Source organism: Sminthopsis crassicaudata, chromosome 5 (genome assembly GCF_048593235.1).
Source record: "Sminthopsis crassicaudata isolate SCR6 chromosome 5, ASM4859323v1, whole genome shotgun sequence".
In the NCBI taxonomy this organism is placed as follows: domain Eukaryota; kingdom Metazoa; phylum Chordata; class Mammalia; order Dasyuromorphia; family Dasyuridae; genus Sminthopsis; species Sminthopsis crassicaudata.
This window is the reverse complement of record NC_133621.1, coordinates 101,792,678-101,811,154: the sequence shown is the minus strand read 5'-3', so window position 1 is coordinate 101,811,154 and position 18,477 is coordinate 101,792,678. Positions and strand designations below refer to the sequence as shown.

Sequence of the window (18,477 nt, the reverse complement as noted above, 5' to 3'; positions counted from 1 at the left end):
CAATACTTTATTTTAGGAAGAAACTTCTCCTAAATTAAAAAAAAAAAAAAAAAAAAAAGGAACCAATAGCTGAGGAAAAAAAAAAAAAAGTTCCCAGGCATAGACCTCATTATATGGGAATGGTGCCAGAAAATCTCATTATCTGTCTTCGAGAGGATATTCAGCTGCTAGTGCTTTCCTGTCTAAAGCTTTTATCTACTCTGAATGATCTTTGAAAGTACAGGCAAAGGTCTCCCAATTAGAATGTAAGTTACTGGAAGGCAGGGACTACTCCTTTTTCTTTGTATTCCCAGCAGTTAGCACAATGTTTGGCGCAAAATGAATGCTTAATGATTGTGAATTAATTTCCTGACTTAATGAAAAGGAGCCAGAATTAAGGTCCTTATCTAATCAGGGCCCAAACCTCACCAAAAACATGCATATTTTTATTTATGCCTCACACAGAAATATAAGCACATGTACTCGTAGATAATACTTTTTATTTTCTTCATGTCTTTGTCAAACGGGTGTCTAATATTTACATGTATTTAGAGATCTAGGGAGTCAATGTGGTGCAGTGGAAGAACTGACTCTAGAGCAGGAAGAGCTGGATTTCAATTCTACTTACTGCCTGAGCAGTTTTGAGGAAATCACCTAAAATCTCCTGCCCTAATTGGCTCAAATATAAAAGGAGGGTGTGGGATTAGATAGCTTTTGAGTTCCCTTCTTCTAGAGAGATGCCTGTCTCTAGATAGATGACCTCTCTCTAGCTAGAGGTTTTAATCTACAGGGTCTGTGATCTCTTTAGTCTACGATCTCCCTTTGACAATTTGGATCACAGAGCCTTCATGCCTTGGAGAGGACAGCATGAGTTTCTGTAGCTAAAACACATTATCACTTAATGAAAAACTTTCTGGTAGTAAGAATTTCTTTTTTTAATTTTTAAAAACTTTTTATTTTCAAAACATATGCACAGATGTAGCAAGCATTTCTAAGCTTAAATAGGATGGTCTGCCTAAAGCATATACTCTCAAACCCCTTTCCATTTGGTAATATCTATAAGAACCTCCCAAAATCCAGGGTCACTTCCACGGCACAGTGAGGATTTTAGTGGAGGAAGTCAATCTGCCAGATTAACTCTGCTCTACTCCAATCATTCAGAATAATTATAAGCCAGGTACTTTGCTAGATGCTATGGATACAAGTCTACCAGTAGATTTGCATATCCCATTGGCCAATATTTAAATTTAAAATGGGGGGAAAATCCTGTATAAACTGAGTACCTCCCAACTTCTCTCAAATTGTAGGCTCTCTGCCATTATGTTTAAGAAAGCACCATGTCATAAACTACAAACATGGAAATTAACATATATTATCAATGGCAAATAATCATATTAAGCAATTTAGCTTACTGTGCTTTCTAGGGGGGTTTATTTAGTTTGGGTGTTTGTTAGAAAGCATCTGGTCTGATACTAAGACAAAATATATTAAAATTTTTTTGAACATATCCACATCAGAGCAATTACTAGGGTGTGATGAATTAAGGTCACCATTTTCAGTTCCCTGCACAATGAATCATATTGACAGTGATGGTCAATGGCACTGACTTAAAGGAATCTAACAGGGAATAAGAATATGGATACATGAGCTAATACTTAAAGAACAGCCCAAAGACTCTAATACACACATGTATACAATATATTTTTTTCCCCTGTCATCAAGGCAAAGTGGGTGGGACTTCTTCCACATATGTTATATACATAGCTGCATCTTTCTTCAGTCTCCTTATCTTTAAAATGGTAATAATGACATACACTCTACAATGGGGAAAGTACCTTTGAACCTTAAAACACTATATAAATCTGAGTTATTATTATGTTTGATGATTAATTTTACCCTTTAGGGTTGTCTTTGGTGTCCATTTCATCAGATTTTGCCTAAATTCCTTAGAATTCATCCCTCTGTGGAACTGTGAAGAAAGATCAAATGCTATACTATGTAGGTAAAGAGTCAGCCCACTTTAAATGTACCTGAATGGTACGGATGCAAAACTGGTCACAAAAGAGTGAAATTAGTGTTAAGAAACCCATTCGGGCCACAGAGAAATTAAGGAAGAGAAGTTCTATCAATCTGCATTTTTGTCCAGCTCTCTGTTGTCCTCCAGGGCAGCCCTACAGCAAGATACTTTTCTGGAAAAGATGTTTGATGGGAAAAGCTAGGGGAAATACCTTGGGTATCTTTTTTCTCCTCCTTCCATTCTGGGGATTTTCCAGGTTAAAGAAAGTATCATCTGGGCTGCTGGGAGTAGAGGGTGGGCTGATTCTGGAAGGAGATCCAGCACCATCTCGACTTAGCTTTCTCATGTCCAACAGCTTGAAATTCCTTCGCTCTGAATTTTGCCGGAAAAATGCAGGTTTGGAGGCTAACTGTTGATGAGAATAATAATAATAATAATAATAATAATAATAATAATAAAAAGAATGAGTTAATGAGGAAGAGGCAGGAGGAGGTCAACATAATAAATTCCCTTCTACAGCAAAACTTCAAGAAAAATTTCAATAGACTTATTTTTCGAATTACATGGAAAGATAGTTTAACATTCAGTTTTGTAAGATTTTGTGTTCCAAAAGTTTTTCTCCCTCCTTTCCCTCCCCCTTCCCCAAGACAGCAAGCACTTTGATATAGGTTATACATGTACAATTATTTAAATATTTAAATATTAATTTAATTAATATTTAATATTTACATATTAACAATTTTGTGAAAAAAAAATCAGAACCAAAGGGAAAAACCACGAGGAAGAAAAAGCCTACAAAAAAGCAAAAGTAATATATAAATCAATAAGCCCATGAAACACCCCAACATTTTCACATTATGTTCGCTCTGCATGCATGGGAATTTCTACAACAGTAATCCTTCAAAAATCAATCAGTATATGACCCAACATTCATTAAGCCTTACTAAAGGTACTGTGCCAAGCACCAGAGATACAAAGAAAGGCAAAAACACAAAAACAGACCCTGACCCTAAGGGAGAATTTCCACAATTTGAAATTAATGTTGGGCTTATTTAATACAAAATGAGAGTTAAAATTCCTAAATATTATATTATTTTCTCTTATTTCCCAAAGAATTTAAAAGTACAACATAATGGGAATTGGGGGGGTTGTTTCCATTCTAACTGCTTCTTAGTCAATATCTAAAACTAACTATTGCACTGAAAGACATAATAATAAAATAAATAAAACAATAAATAACAACATTTAATAATAAATAAATAACAAAAATAAAATAATAATAGAAACACAACTGATCTAACTTGATTTAGCTTAAGAGTTTCCAAGTGTGGTTCCCATGGTCTGAAGTCACTTAATTATTTACTAAATTACATTTAACTTCAAAGACTTTCTAATTAATCCAAACCCACCAAACAGTTGATTACAAAATGGTAGAGTTGGGTCCTGATTAGTGAGAACAAAGAATTCCCTGAGATATTTGTAATGTTCAAATTTACACCATAGATTCCCATTAGGCTGGATCCAGTTATCATATTTTACATAACTCTAACTTTAAATAGGGCAAATTCTAATATATGGGACCACTTCAGGGAATTCATTATGCATATTAACCTGGACCTGGATTGTAGTGGTGAGCAGGTGATTGGTCTCTACTGGTCTATGAGTTCTTGGAAGAACCAATTAGGTAAAACTTCTTTTGTTAAAGAGCTTAGGTGGGTTATACCCCAAGTTCAGGTAGATTACATTGTGGGCTTAATTTTTTTCTGGCTGCTTTATTCAAGTATTTGCTCAGATCCTCCATTCTGAACAAGCACACATTCTGAACATAGCAAGCACACAAAAAAGGAAGGAAGACACATGTCCTACCATCAAATAGTCTTGTTTCCAAACATACTCCCCAGACTTCAAATAGTGCTCGAGATGGGAAAGAGTGTGAGGGATAGAAAGGGAGAGGGAGATGAAGTAGAGAGTACTCCTGAAAAAAAAAAAAAAAAAAAAAAAAAAAAAAAAGGAACTGGGTACTAGAAAGCAGAGTTGAAAAAGGAAGATTGGTCCAGCTAGAAGGAAAGAAGCCAGATGGAAAGGGCATAGGTGTAGAAAATGGGGGAAACAGAGGGAAGGAAAAGGAAAGTGAAGGTTGTCTCAGGGGAAGAAAAGGAATGGAGCCTTTGATCCAGGAAGAGATCAGCCTGAGGACCATCCAACAGATATGCTTCCCTTTAATATACTTCAGAGATCTCATTAATGTGGCTATTCCCTCTTCTGGTGTAGACTGCAACCTGTCCATGTTTTGTTTTGTTTTTTTACCCCATATAATGATACTTATTTAGGTTCTCCCATACATCCTTCACAGAGGATCCCTCCAATGTCTTCATATTCTTCCTCTAGCATATAGGTTCTTAAGATGTAATGTTTCATAGACTCCTTAACAAATACCTGTCCTTCTCATTCCTTTCCCCTATTCCTAAGAGTGAGAGGGATCTAGAGATATATTTGCTGGTATTTCCTTCCAATAAAACAGAAGGCACTTAAGGGCAGATTTTGCATTTGTCGTTATATTTTCAGTCCTTAGCACAGTTTGTGGTACATAAATTCGCGCTTTTATTTCTTGACTGTGCTTAGTGCCTTCAATAGAGAGGGTTAAGAATTCTAGAGAATCTTAACAATACTTCATAATTCAAACAACACAACACTCAAAATATAATTTAAGTTGAATTGTTCTAAGCACAATTGAACTCATTTTGGTACTTAATGATGTATCAACTTTTGCTGTTCCATGTATATTGATAATTGGGAAATATCCAAGATAGTTCAATATAATAAACCATTTAATGTCCAATTGAATGAAGAAGACAATTGTGTTTTAAGAGTTCAAATAAGGAGAGAGATGATGTGCAAAAGCTTCCCTGAAGAGGTGAGCTTTGAGCTAACCTTTGAAGGTTGGAAAGGAAGTTGGAGAGGCAAAGAGGAGGGCAGAGGATATTCCAAAGGAATAAAGTGAGATTGAAAACAGAAATGCTCAAGGGACGTTTGTGGGGCAATACCTTGGCCAAGAACCAGAAGACATGGGTTGGAATTCAGACCTGTAACTATGTTACAGACCTGCTACCCATGTGGTCTTGGGCAAGTTATTTAAATTTTTAGTTTCTTCAACTGTAAAACAAAAGATATTCCATGAGTTTTTTTCCTAACATTAAATCTACATTTTAAATTTTATCACAATAGAGGGTTTATGTAGAAATAATAATATTAGCTCAGATTTGTATAGCACTTTAAGATTTGTAAAGTGGCTTGCCTTCTAGCCTTCCTCCTCCCAAAGAGCCTTTATACAAAAGTATTTTTAAAAAAAAACCTATTCGGCAAAAGTAGCCTACCCTTTCAATAGAATCTGACTTCATATGCAGTTTTCCACAGTCTCCCACCTCTTCAAAGAAATGGGAAGAAGTGCCTTCTCCTATAAGGACAGCTTTTAATGGGTCTTCTTTGTAAAGCAATGAATTTGTTCATAATGTGAATAATCACTCCTTAATTTCAGAACTTTGGGATTTTAAAAAATTATACCAGTAAATTTTTATAAAGGCATGTGATACAGCTAGCAGGAAAAGAAAGTATTGGGATTTGCTCTGGCAGAGGTTAACTCACATTGATAAAATCATAGATAGACCTAAGTGCTGTGATTTAAACTTAAGAGGACTTAAATCTTCCTTGAACATCTTATTCTCTGATATTTGGAGAGAGGATATCATGAAAGCAGGTTTTTAGGAAGCTGAATCTAATTTACTGATGAATCAGATGTGGGGAGCCCACCTAGAGTTGGGTAGATACAGCCACCATCCAGGTGGAAGTCTTTGGAGCTTGGATGAAGTGCTCTAGAGGAATGATGAGCCAGTGGAATTCCCACACTCAAAAAGCTCAGACTCCCCCTCCCCCAGTCTTTGCCACATGCTGCTCTCCTACCTTGGTGGGAGTGTCAGGGATGGAGGAGGTAGGGGACACTGGAAAGTTCAGGACACACTTCTTTCCCAGACAGCGACCATGTAACTCAATGTCCTCATAGGGATTCTCCTTCAGTGGTGGATCTGCAGTCAAAGGCAACAGGTCAGGGGCCTCCATCCCAGTTCTGTTGCCTATTACCTGTGTCATCTTGGGCAACTCAACCAACCTCTCTGAACTTCTGCCCCTTCACGTAAAAATGGGTATAATAATACTTCCACTATCTATCTCACAGGATTGCTGTAACAATGATATTTTGCAAAGCACTACATAAACATGAACTACTGTTATTTCAAATGTTCAGTTTGAACTTAGGGAATTTTTGATGGCTTTTTCTTATATTTTATGTAAGTGAAACTAGTTAAGAAAATAGTCTTGAAGATCACTGATGCTCAAACAAATTAACATCTCTGCTTTAAATTTCCATTTTGGCCTTGTATTTCTTTTTAACTTAGTTCTTGTATGGCTTTAAGATTCCTTAAATCCAGGCCATCTTTTCTATACATACATTTTATACATGATGTCATAAAATAGGATTATATTTTGTTTTCTTTTTGCCCTTTAGACTATAAGCTCGAGACAGGGACCGTGTTTTGCCTTTCTTTGCATCCCCAACACTTAACACAGTCCCTGACACACAGTAACCATTTAATAAATGCTTATTGACTCCCTGCTGAATGACTAGCCCCAGAAGGCAAAACTACAAGCCATAGTCAGCAGGTTTTGCTTCTATATAAGGGGGAAACTTCCTAATAATTAGGTCTGTTCAAAAGTGAAATCCATGCATTTCTCATCACTGGAGGTTCTCAAAAGATGGCTGAAGATTCATTTATTTTAGATGACCTCTGAATCTCTTCCAGTTTTAAGAGCTTGTGATGCCTTTTTTTTTTTTTTTTCCATTTTGTGAAAACTGGGAAATTAAGTCTCAGATCTCACAAGATTACGTCTCCCTCCTTAACTCAGACCCCACTTCGGCATTTTGGATATTTCTCCTAAAGCAGGAAAAAGTTTTTTATCTCCTTTACAGATATCCTATTCCTACCATTTTGGTGCCATATTATATTTCTTTGTTAGCCTCTGATTAAACAGAGACTTATAGATCTAGACCCAGGTACAGATATAGAGCTGGAAGGGACTCAAGGTTATTTAATCCACTTCACAGATGGGGAAACAGGCTCATAGAGATGAGGTGCCTTGCCTAAGGTCCAGTAGTAAGTGTCCAGGCGATAAGTATGAGAGGAAGGATTTAAATGAGGTGCTCTGACCGTGGTTCTTTCCTTTCTACCATTCCAGTTTCTGAAAAAACTGGATATATATATATATATTTTGGTCAATCTTTGGGAAATCACTCTCTCCCCTTGGGTTTCACTTCCTTTCACATTTTCATTTTCTGCCTGTTCTCTCATTTACCAGCCTCTTTCTTTCATCTCTCTGACCATCCTTATCTCCTTGGAAATAAGTATTTTAGAGTGAAGGCCTCCTTCCCAGCCCCCCTTCTCTTTCCCGCTCTCTACTGGGCCCTTCGCCTCACAAACTGCCCTTTCCACCAACTCCCCCGGCTCCAGCCTCTTACCCAGAATGTCCTCGTAGATGTTCTCCTCAGATAAAGTGCGTGTGAGTGCCAGCTTGGTCTGTGCGTACCAGTCCACTCTGCTGCTCTCAGACGAAGACTGCAGGAGGTCCTCAAACTCATATGACTTCCTGGAGTATTTAAGGAAGAAAACGGGTGGGAGGACGGGCAGGAAGGGAAATAACAAGAACACAAATCAGCCCAGAATGGAGAGTGATACAAGCATGATATATTATTGCCTTAACTTCACTTCTAAATCTCATGTTTCTAAGCTCCATACCTAAGGGAAAAACTTGAGACAGACCTATAATTCTTAGACCTCAGAGCAAGCAGAGGGGGGTGCCTTCCATATTTCTTTCTTACAATTTATGTCTTATACATAATATATGCACATAATACCTACAATATATATTATTGTTGTTACTAATGAGAGACAGCATTGGTTCACAACTTTTTTAGTTCCTTGAACCCCTTTTCATCATCATCATCACTATCATTAACAACAGAAATGTGTTGTGAATCCCTGGTATAATATACTACTCATAATATTGTTTTAAATTTATTCATTAAATATGTACAATAACAACAATGATAACTTTTGACCCCCAAAGCTCCAAATCATTGTAGAAACAAACCCATAATGCTTCAAATGTGCTTATGCTGATTGTCACAGAAGAAAAATATGTTTGTAACATAATTAGGCAATTATTTATTGTATAGTTCATTAAAAAATGTGCAGTGCAAAGTCCTTGGGCCCTTGTTCTGAACTCTCAAAGGGTTCTGGGACTACTAAATCAGAAGCATTTGTAACGGATATAAAATCATGAAGAACTGGGTGCAAATTTCAATTCTGATACACACTGGTTGAGTCATTCTTGGTGTATCACTTGGGGATGTCTGGATTCTTCTCAGGAAGAAGGAATCTGTTAGGCAATTGAGGTAGTGTGAAATTTTCTTAAATTCTATCAGTATCACAACTGGTCGTGTGTGATAGATAATATAAATACCTCATATTACCCAAAAATTTACAATTTTTTTAAACAGATATTAGATGATGTGCCCCTGGTCTAATAGGAAGTAAGGGTTGGAGCCAGGACACCTTCCCAACTTTCTCCATTCTCCTTGACTGTGTTGTATTGATTGTGTACACCAGGCCATTCTTGGGTTCCATAACACATCATTGACCTAGTTCTCAATCTTTTAATAAGTCTTTCTGTACCTTAGTCAGGAGCCCTTCTCTTTATACATTCTGTCATTCAAAAAGTTCTCATTCATTCTCATGGCTTCCACTATCACTTTCCCAGAAAATTTACCTCTCCAGTCACAAACTTTCACTTGGTCTCCAAAAACTCCAGGTATTTTTGGTTTGCTTTTGTTTTGGGGTTTGTTTGGGTTTTTTTTTTGGAGGTAAAACAGGGTTAAATGATTTGCCCAAAGTCACACAGCTGGTAAGTATCCCAAGGTGGAATTTGAACTCAGGTCTTTTTGACTCCAGGGTTAGTGCTGTATCCACTGTGTCACCTAGTTGCTCCTCTACTTCTTTTCTATTAAACATTTCTACTTGAATGTTTTATTGTAACCTCTTTGGCAACACTGGAATATGTTATCTTGAATTTTATCCTTAGTATATGAAACTTGGAAATCTTTTAATTATATAGATTTTTTTATTGTCCTGGTATTTATTATAATAAAATTTGACCTGTACAATGGTTCTATAAATACTTCACGTTCAATAACACCCGTAAGATTCTATTAATATCCTTCATTCTTCCATTCTCTCAGGTTCAAAACCTTTAATTTGGAAATAAATGAAAAAGTATTTATTAAGAATTTTCATCCAATGATGACTCTGAATTTGAGTTTCATCTTGCATTTCAGTTCCTTCATCTGCAAAATGGAGGGTTTGGATTTTTCCAAGTCCTGATACTTCTTCTCTAGATGGGAAATGAAGCTATTTGTGTGTAATCTTTAGTCAAGTGAGTGTTCAGAAGTAGAGAACTGCTACTATGTCAAAAATGACTTCAAATAATCTCATTAGCAGTGTTTAAGATTATGTGCTTGATTGGTAAATGGATCAAGAGAGACAGTTATTTTTTTATTTTTAATTATTAAGCTTTGGACCTAAAAACTTATAGAAGAATAAATATTTGTACAGATTAAATTTCATTACAATAAATGTGTCTATATAACTAAAAGATTTCCAAGTTTCAGCTGATAATCCACTTAGAATAATAGAATAAAAGAATAGAATAAAATAACCCACAATAGAATAACAGATAACATTCTCCAACATAACTTAAGACTACACGGTCTTAAAATCTGGTGAAATAGCACATGATGTGACCTATATAATATAGGATCTTATCTGTTCTTTAATGACTGGGAGATACCACATTCCTTATCTGTAAAATGAGAATGTGAATAGCACCTACCTCCCAGAGTTTTTGTGGGGGTCAATGAGTTAATACTTTAAAAATGCTTAGCAAAGTACCTGACACATAGCAGGTAGTTAAATGTTTGTTCTCCTCCCCACCTTCTCTTGCATCAAATAATAAGATGCTTAAAGAAGAGTTTAGTCATTCTTCAGTTATAATCCACAACATTTTAGGTAGATCTGTGATTTCATCAACATGGGTACATCTTCTCTGAATGCATATCAAAATACTTTCATGCCTTCTTTTTTATTTTTATTTTTTTATTAATTTTATAATCATAACTTTTTTTGATAGTACAAATGCATAGGTAATTTTATTATTATTATTTTTAACAACATTATCCCTTGTACTCCCTTTTGTTCCGAATTTTTCCCCTCCTTCCCTCCACCCCCTCCTCTAGATGGCAGGCATTCCCATACATATTAAATATCTTATAGTATATCCTAGGAACAATATATATGTGCAGAACCAAATTTTGTTGTTGTTGTTGTTGTTGCAAAGGAAGAATTGTATTCGGAAGGTAAAAATAACCCGGGAAGAAAAACAAAAAAAAAAAAAAACAAAAATGTTCACAGTTTACACTCATTTCCCAGTGTTCCTTCTCTGGTGTAGCTGATTCTGTCCATCATTGATCAATTGGAATTGGTTAGCTCTTCTCTAGGTACTTTCATGCCTTCTTATGTTTTTAAAATTAATTTTTTATTTTCATCTTAAATATACAAAAGTGCATTTCCACAATGTAGAATATTGAAAAGGATTCTATCAGAAACCATATATTTCCAGCATTTGCTTCTAAACATATATATATATATATATATATATATATATATATATATATATATATATATATATATATACACACACACACACACACACACACACAGATATGTATATAAAAATTCTACATGTTACTTTCAAAAGTTTCCACTTTTCTGCACTCCCTTCTGTTCTCTCCAGGAGAAATGTGAGGAACGAACAAAGGTCTGTATATGGCACTCATTGATTCGACGAAGTCCTTTTATACTGTTAGCTGTGAGGACTTGTGGAAGATCATGGCAAAATGTGGTTGCCCAGAGAAGTCCATCAGTATTATGTGCCAATTCCATGCTTGCTTGGGTTCTGGATAATGGAAGATACTCTCACGCTTTCCTGTTGCCAGTGGAGTGAATCAGGGCTGTGTGCTTGTTCCCATGCTTTTTATCATGATGTTTGTTTTTTTTTTTCTTTTTTAAAAAAGCTTTTTATTTTCAAAACATGCACGGATTTCAAGATTGACCCTTGCATAGCCTTGTGTTTCAGATTTTTCCCCTGCTTTCCCCCACTCTCTCTCCAAGATGGCAAGTAATCCAATACATATAGAACATGATATTGTCAGACATCTTCAAAGGGGATAAAAAAGGCATCAAGGTTGGCTACCAGTAACTGGTATGGACTGGTTCTTTGCCTCTTGTGCTAATTGTGAACAATCAAAATCAGGAGGACAAAGGTTCTCCACCAGCCGGCACGGCGCTCACGGTTACGGCAAATGGAGAAATTCTGAATGCTGCGATAACATCCTTTCCCTTGGGAGTATGCTTTCCTGGAGTACATCCACCAAGGTTGATGTTGATGTGCCAGAACTCCCTCAGTGTCTGGAAGATTCTGAAGGAAGGTGTGAGAGAGAAGAGGTTTTAGACTCCCTACCACTTGAAGGTTTCCCGAGCCATTGTGCTGACAGAGCTTGGGAAACCTGGACAGTCCATCAGCAGCACGTCAGGAAACAACATCGCTTCCATTTGAATTATCTTAGGAAGATTCTGAAGGTCACCTGCTAAGGTAAGCGTCTGAGGTCCCTTCTTGAGTCAACTGCCAAGCAATCAAACTATTGCAGGGATGACTTTAAACGACAAAAAGAGGTACTAGGGAGTCACTAGAGTGATAAAGTTAGAACTATGCTTCATGAAAATCATTTTAGTAGCTCTGGAGAGGTGGACAGTAGACTGGAGAGGAAAACTTTTTTAAAAAATTTATTCTATTTGCAAAAACAATAAGAAATAAAAACAGAAGAGGAATGCAAAACAAAATAAGAAAGAACATTGTTATGTACCCAGTAGAACATCAGGGAGGATTCAAAATATATAGCCACAAATGATCAGATCAAGAAAGTGTATATATATTAATAGAAGAAATATTATGAATGTCCATTTTTTCCTTTGCTTCCTTGCAAATTGTTTTTTGGTTCTCTGCTACTTTGCTTATTTGGTTTATTCTTTTTCTCCTTCTCATCCCCAACACAACCAAGCAGGCTATAGTTAAGAAAAGATATATTTATGTATGGATATGTAGATATATACATCCATCCATCCCCCCACACAAACACATGCCTATCTTTCTTATCCCTGCTAACTCTTGGCTTAAACTCTGTTCCATAACTTGCCTTGCTATTCCTTAACCTCCCCCCAGTCAAGGATCCCTTCCTTTTCGCTTCTTCATCCATTCATCTCTCCTGCTTTATTTCTTTGTAGACTTGGGAGGGTGCTATAGCCTTCATGGTATATATGTAGTGTTGCCTATTGAACCCATTCCCGATGCGAGTCGGTTTTCAGAACTATGAGCCCTCCAACCCACTCTAATGCCTCTGGGTCTATTCTTCCTTCACACCTCATTTGAATGACATGATTACTATTTTTACCTTAACTCTGCCAATCTTTCTTTTGAGCTACTCTATTGTTGATGTCAATCTTAAACAGAGTTTCTCATGTAAAAAACAATTGTCTATGTTTAAACAATTTGTCCATGTTAAGTTCTTTAAAACTGATCCCTGATAGTGGCTCTTATATGTTAAATTGTCTGCTAAGTTTGGGCTTGGTTGATAGAAAGTCCTGAAAATCTTCAAGTTCACCAAATGTCCACTTTTCTCATTCAAAATCATAGATAACTTTGCTGGATGTGATATTTTTGGCCACAAGACCAATTCCTCCAATTGTTAGTAGATGAGATTCTAGAACCTGCGATCCTTTACTGTAGCTGCTGCTAAATCCTGTACAATTCCAATTGTAGCTCCAGCACATCTGAATTGTGTTTTTCAAGTTTTTTGAAAAAATTTCTCCTTGATCTCAGGAGCCTCGAAACCCAGCAGTAATATTCCTGTGTGTTTTCCACAAAGGATCTCTTTGAGGTGATGATTAGTGGGTTCTTTTCATTTCTACTTTCCCCACATGTTCTAGCATTCCAGGACAACTTTCCTAGACTACTTACTGCGTTATTGTGTCAAGGTTCTCTTCTTGGTCACAACTTTCTGGAAGTCTAATAATTCCTATATTCTCTCCTCTTGATCTATTCTTCAGATCCATGGTTTCCCCCATATGATGTTTCACATTCTGCTCCATTCTCTCACTCTTCATAATGTTTCGTTATTTCTTGGTCTTTCATAGCTTCCTGGCTTCCCCTTGCCCAATTCTAATTTTCAAAGAATTATTTTCATCTTGAGACTCTATCTCATTTTCTACCTAGTTAACTTTTTTTTCATAATCTTGTTTTCTTTGGATGATTTTTATTTTTTATATTTTGTTTTTTTTTTTCTCATGGTCTCTTATTTGATTTTTTAACTCTTTTTTGAGTTCTTTGAAATTATGTCATTTTTTGGGATAGAAACTTTTTCTTTTATTAAAGTATCTTCCTCTGAAGATGAATCCTGGTCTTCCCTGTTCTCATAGTATGTTTCTATGGTGGGATTCTTTCTTCTTTGCCAGTTCATTTTTTTTTTAAATAAGAGATATTAGTATAAGTGGGGTAGGGGATGCTGCCTCAAGTTTTCCTTCAGCAGTTCTTCACTCTGATCAGGAACCCCAAACCAAGAGCTCCATTCTCCTACAAGTGCCCACAGTCAGCAGGGTCCTCTCTCCTGCACTCAGCAGGTGCTGGCTCCTCCTCGCCCAGGGCCCGTCTCAGCAGCACATGGGGCTTGATGTTCCTAATCAGATGAGGTTCCCTCAGTCTTCCGGTCTCAAACCCTGACTAGACAAACACTCCAGGAGGTGAAAGTCTCTGGGGTCCCTTCTGAGGCTCCAGCCACACCCAGGTAGCCCACCTGATGTTTCAGTGGAACCAGTGTAAAGGTGATTGCACTTCACATGGGTTAATCCCAACCCTGGGTCTTTCTCCAGATCTTGTTGGGTTGTACCAAGACGACCCCAGTTCTGCCCCAAATCATCTTCTTTCTCCCCCCCCCCCCCCCCCCCGAGGCTGGGCTTAAGTGACTTGCCCAGGGTCACACAGCTAGAAAGTGTCTGAGACCAGATTTGAATTCGGGTCCTCCTGAATTCAGGGCTGGTGCTCTATCCACTGCGCCACCTAGCTGCCCCTGCCCCAAATCTTCTTGATTTCTCACATCTATGTTCATCTTGAGGCACAAATTTATTCTATTTGTGGGGAAATCAAGAGAGCTTGAAATCTATCAACCTATTCTACCATCTTTCCAGAATCCTTCCTGAGAGAAAAATTTCTAAAAGGAAATAGCCATTTTTAAAATGAAGAAAAAAAGGGGAAATGACTTGTGATAGAAAGGTTGTATGAAAATAGGCACGTTACCACATCATTAGTAGAACTTTGAATTGGTGCAGTCATTCTAGAAAATAGTCTGGAATCAAGCCCAAAAAGTCATTAATTATGCATGCCATTTGACCCACAGATACTTCTAATAGGCCTGTATGACAAAAAGATCAAAAAAACAGGAAAAGGACTCTTATGTTAAAAAATATTTTTGGCAGCATCTTTAGTAGGAGCAGAGAACAGGAAATTAAGGTGTGCCCATCAATTGGGAAATATTTGAACAAATTATATTAATATAATGGAATACAGATATATTAATATATCAGTATATTATTGTACCATGATGAGAAAGTTTCAGAAAAACTAGGTAAGATTGAAATGAATGGATACAAAATGAAGTAAACAGAACCAAGAGAACAATTTATACAATAATAACCTAAGAACACGAGAGCACAGCACTAAAAATAGAAGGGATGTCAGAGGTACTTTGATCCATAGTAGTACAAGTAATATCATTCCTATTTTACAGATAAAGACATTGAGGTTCATAAAAGATTAATTTACTTAAAATTAAAACTGTTTTCAATTAACAAGCATTTTCACCTTCCTCTTCCTTCAAAGAAAAAGAATCTTATAACAATTAATTATGCATAGCCAAGCAAAACAAATGCTCACACTGACCAAGTCCAAAAATAAAATTCTGCATATTTAATCCATCTGTATCTCTGTAAGGAATTGGGTAGCATTCTCTATTTTGGGTCCTCTGGAATTAAGGCTGGTCATTGTATTGATCAAAATGCTCAAGTCTTTCAAATTTATCATTTTTATAAGTGGTTATAATTAATTCTACTAATTCTATATACTTCATTCTGCATTTTACACAGGTCTTTTCAAGTTTTTCTGAAATTATCCACCTTGTCTTACCTTATGGCACCATAGTACTTCAATACCTTCATATTCTTATGTGGGAGGTTACTTAACAAAATTCAGAACCAGAAACCTACTTTTAATCTTCTGACACTGAGTCACAGGAGTCTAATGTTCTTTGAATTGTTTCTTTTTATTTATTTGTTTGATTGTTTTTGCTGAAGCAATTGGGGTTAAGTGACTTGCCCAGGGTCACACAGCTAGGAAGTGTTAAGTGTCTGAGATCAGATTTGAACTCGGGCCCTCCTAACTTCAGGGCTGGTGCTCTATCCACTGCACCACCTACCTGCCCCTAGAAGCTGGATTTTTTAAAGCCCAAATAAGTTAACATTTTATAGCCTTAGAAACTTCATAAGTCATTAAAATAAGGTTATATTTCCATGTTACCAAAACAACAATTGCAAAAGGAAAAAAATCAATCAGGATTGTCATTTATTTTCAGGTAAATTAAAATAACAATATGGTTGTGCATTTGATTTTTACGGAATATTTTACTCTTTCATATTCAAATAAAATGACAATGCAATTATGAATTCAACTTAAACCAGAGGTTCTTAATCTTATTATTATTATTATTTTGTATCATGGGCCTCACTGGCTATCTGGTGCCTTCTAAGGAATGTTTTTAAATGCATAAAATAAAAGACATAGGGTTAAGAAGGAAACCAATTATCCTGAAATAAACTTAGCAAAATATTTAAAAAACAAGTTCACAGACCTAAAGTTAAAAACCCCTAAATGACATTTAATTGAGTAAAAGCAGCTTCTGCGTAGACATATGTTTATTTAGCATTCCTACACATGAGAATACTCTGGTGGAATATAATTTTTTCTAGTTAAATGTGGACTTTTACTTATTCTTTTCAGTATTATTAAATATATGTATGCCATAAAATATGTACAATGAAAGTAATGTTGCAGGAGTAGCCTTATCTTCTCTGGAATTTCCTGATACTTTGAAACTTTCATTTCCCATCCTGGTTTATGTTTAATTTCCTGGGATTTCGTAGAAATGAAGGGGAAGAGAAAAAGGAAGAGGGAAGGGAAAGAGAGGGATAGAAGAATAGAAGGAGAGGGGAGTAAAGATAATGGAGAAGAGAGAAAGAGAGGAAAAGGGAGGCCAAAGTTTCAGGGAAGAGAGGAAATAGGGAGAAAGACAGAGGAAGGAAAAAAGGATGAGGGAAGGGGAAAGTGGACAAAAAGGAGGAAGAAGGAAGTCATAATCAAGTGAATTGTTTTGATGATTAATAAAACAGAATAATCAGTCTAAGAAAATAAGTTTCAAACATTGTCCAAAGTACATGACCAGACCTGTAATTCTAAACCTCCATAAACCCAAAATTCTTAATCATTTCTCTTCAAACTTGGCCTGGTTTTCCTGCATCAGGGAAGCCTGTAAGCTTGTGAAATTTAGGGTTTATTGGCTACAGCCATTTTTTAAGAGATGGGACTATAAACAAATGTTAAAATAATTTTTTTAAAGAGTAAAAAGCACATTCCTAACTTTTCTTTCCTTCCCCTCTATATCATTTTAAAAAAATAATGAAACAAAATAACCCTCAATAACTCCAAATGCCTCAAACCCAGGTGGTGTGAAGCTAGCCAAGAAAAATTTAAACTTTAGACTGAGACTAAGCAGTCCTGGGCTTGGTTTTAAAACAGTTTAAAGCAATTGCTAGAAACCTGCAAAGAACAGGTTGTAGAGAAATAAAGAAAAAATTATGGGAATGGTAACTTGATGGCAGATGAAGGAACTAATGGGAAGGTGGGGCTGCCTCGGAGCATGATCCAGAAGAGTTAGAGGTAAGCCTCAACACAGGAGACATTTCCTTTGTTTAGAGATTGATTTGTTGTCCCAGAGGTCATCTAGTGCTACAAAATTCCTGAGTTTGGGGGTTTTATTTTGAATTCCAGGCCCAGAGAAGTTAAAAAAACATTGCTTGAAGTGATACATGTAATAAACTGCAGAGGCAGCGTCTGAACCCCAAGGCACTATGATTTAACCCCAGTGTTTGGATCCCATGTTAGACTACAACTGAACTGGCAGCAGATTCAAGCTTCCTCGTCTTTCTACCATCATTGTCACCATTCCTGTCCTGACCATTTTCAGGAAGCTGATGAGGGAATATATGACTGTGAATCCCAGGGGGGCTTCTTCCAACAGGTCACAAACACCAAGCTTCAACCTTTATTAATTTTTTTTAATTGTTTAGTCAACTAATCATGTCTGATCCTTTATGAACCTATTTGGGGTTTTCTTGGCAAAGATTCTTTTTTTTTTTAATTAAAACTTTTTCAATATTAACCCTTGCAAAATCTTGTGTTCCAATTTTCCTCCCCTAGATGGCTAGTAATTCTTGGCAAAGATTCTAAAGCGGTTTGCCATTTCCTTCTCCGGCTCATTTTATAAATGAGGAACCTGAAGCAAAAAGGATTAAGTGACTTGCTCAGGGTCACAAAGCTAGGAAGTGTCTGAGGTAGGATTTGAACTCAGATACTCCTGGCTTTGGGCCTTCACTCCCTCCACTAGCTGACCCAGAGAGAGAAATAGGAAAGTGATAGTTATTGCCTGGCTTAGAGGAAGGCGCCCAATGTCTTGATGTATTTCTGGCAATGGGGCAAGATTCAGCAACATACAGCAGTGTTGTCCTGAGTGGTCTCACTGCAGCAGGGGCCAACGGTTCGGATGGATGGGGGGGGCTTCTTTCCTTTACCCAGAGGCTCTGGTCATCTCTTGGGACAGAAAACAATGGCATTGAGCTGGGCTCAGTCTTGGGGATGTGGGAGCGTCAGGAGAATATATAGATATTGATATCTATTAGATACGTAGATATTGCTAGAGATGTATGATGTATCTATACCTAATCTATATTTTAAAGAGAGCAGAGTTTTAGACAAGATGCATTCAGAACAATAAAAGAAGAGTTTTCAGGCTTTGGACAGTAGACTGTTAGAGAAATTGAGAGAATCTATTCTTGGGACCTGAATGGAAAAGAGAGTGGATTTGAGCTAGAACATGTAAGAGA

General features: G+C 36.7%; 1 protein-coding gene across 1 annotated transcript in view; it reads right to left on the bottom strand.

Annotated features, from left to right (window-relative positions):
* The window catches only part of DENND2A (DENN domain containing 2A), a 104,109-nt gene that overhangs the window by 39,105 nt on the left and 46,527 nt on the right, over positions 1-18,477 (bottom strand). The window contains 3 exon segments of the mRNA XM_074267740.1: positions 2,208-2,405; positions 5,954-6,075; positions 7,563-7,690. Coding sequence (XP_074123841.1) covers positions 2,208-2,405; positions 5,954-6,075; positions 7,563-7,690 — 448 coding nt within the window.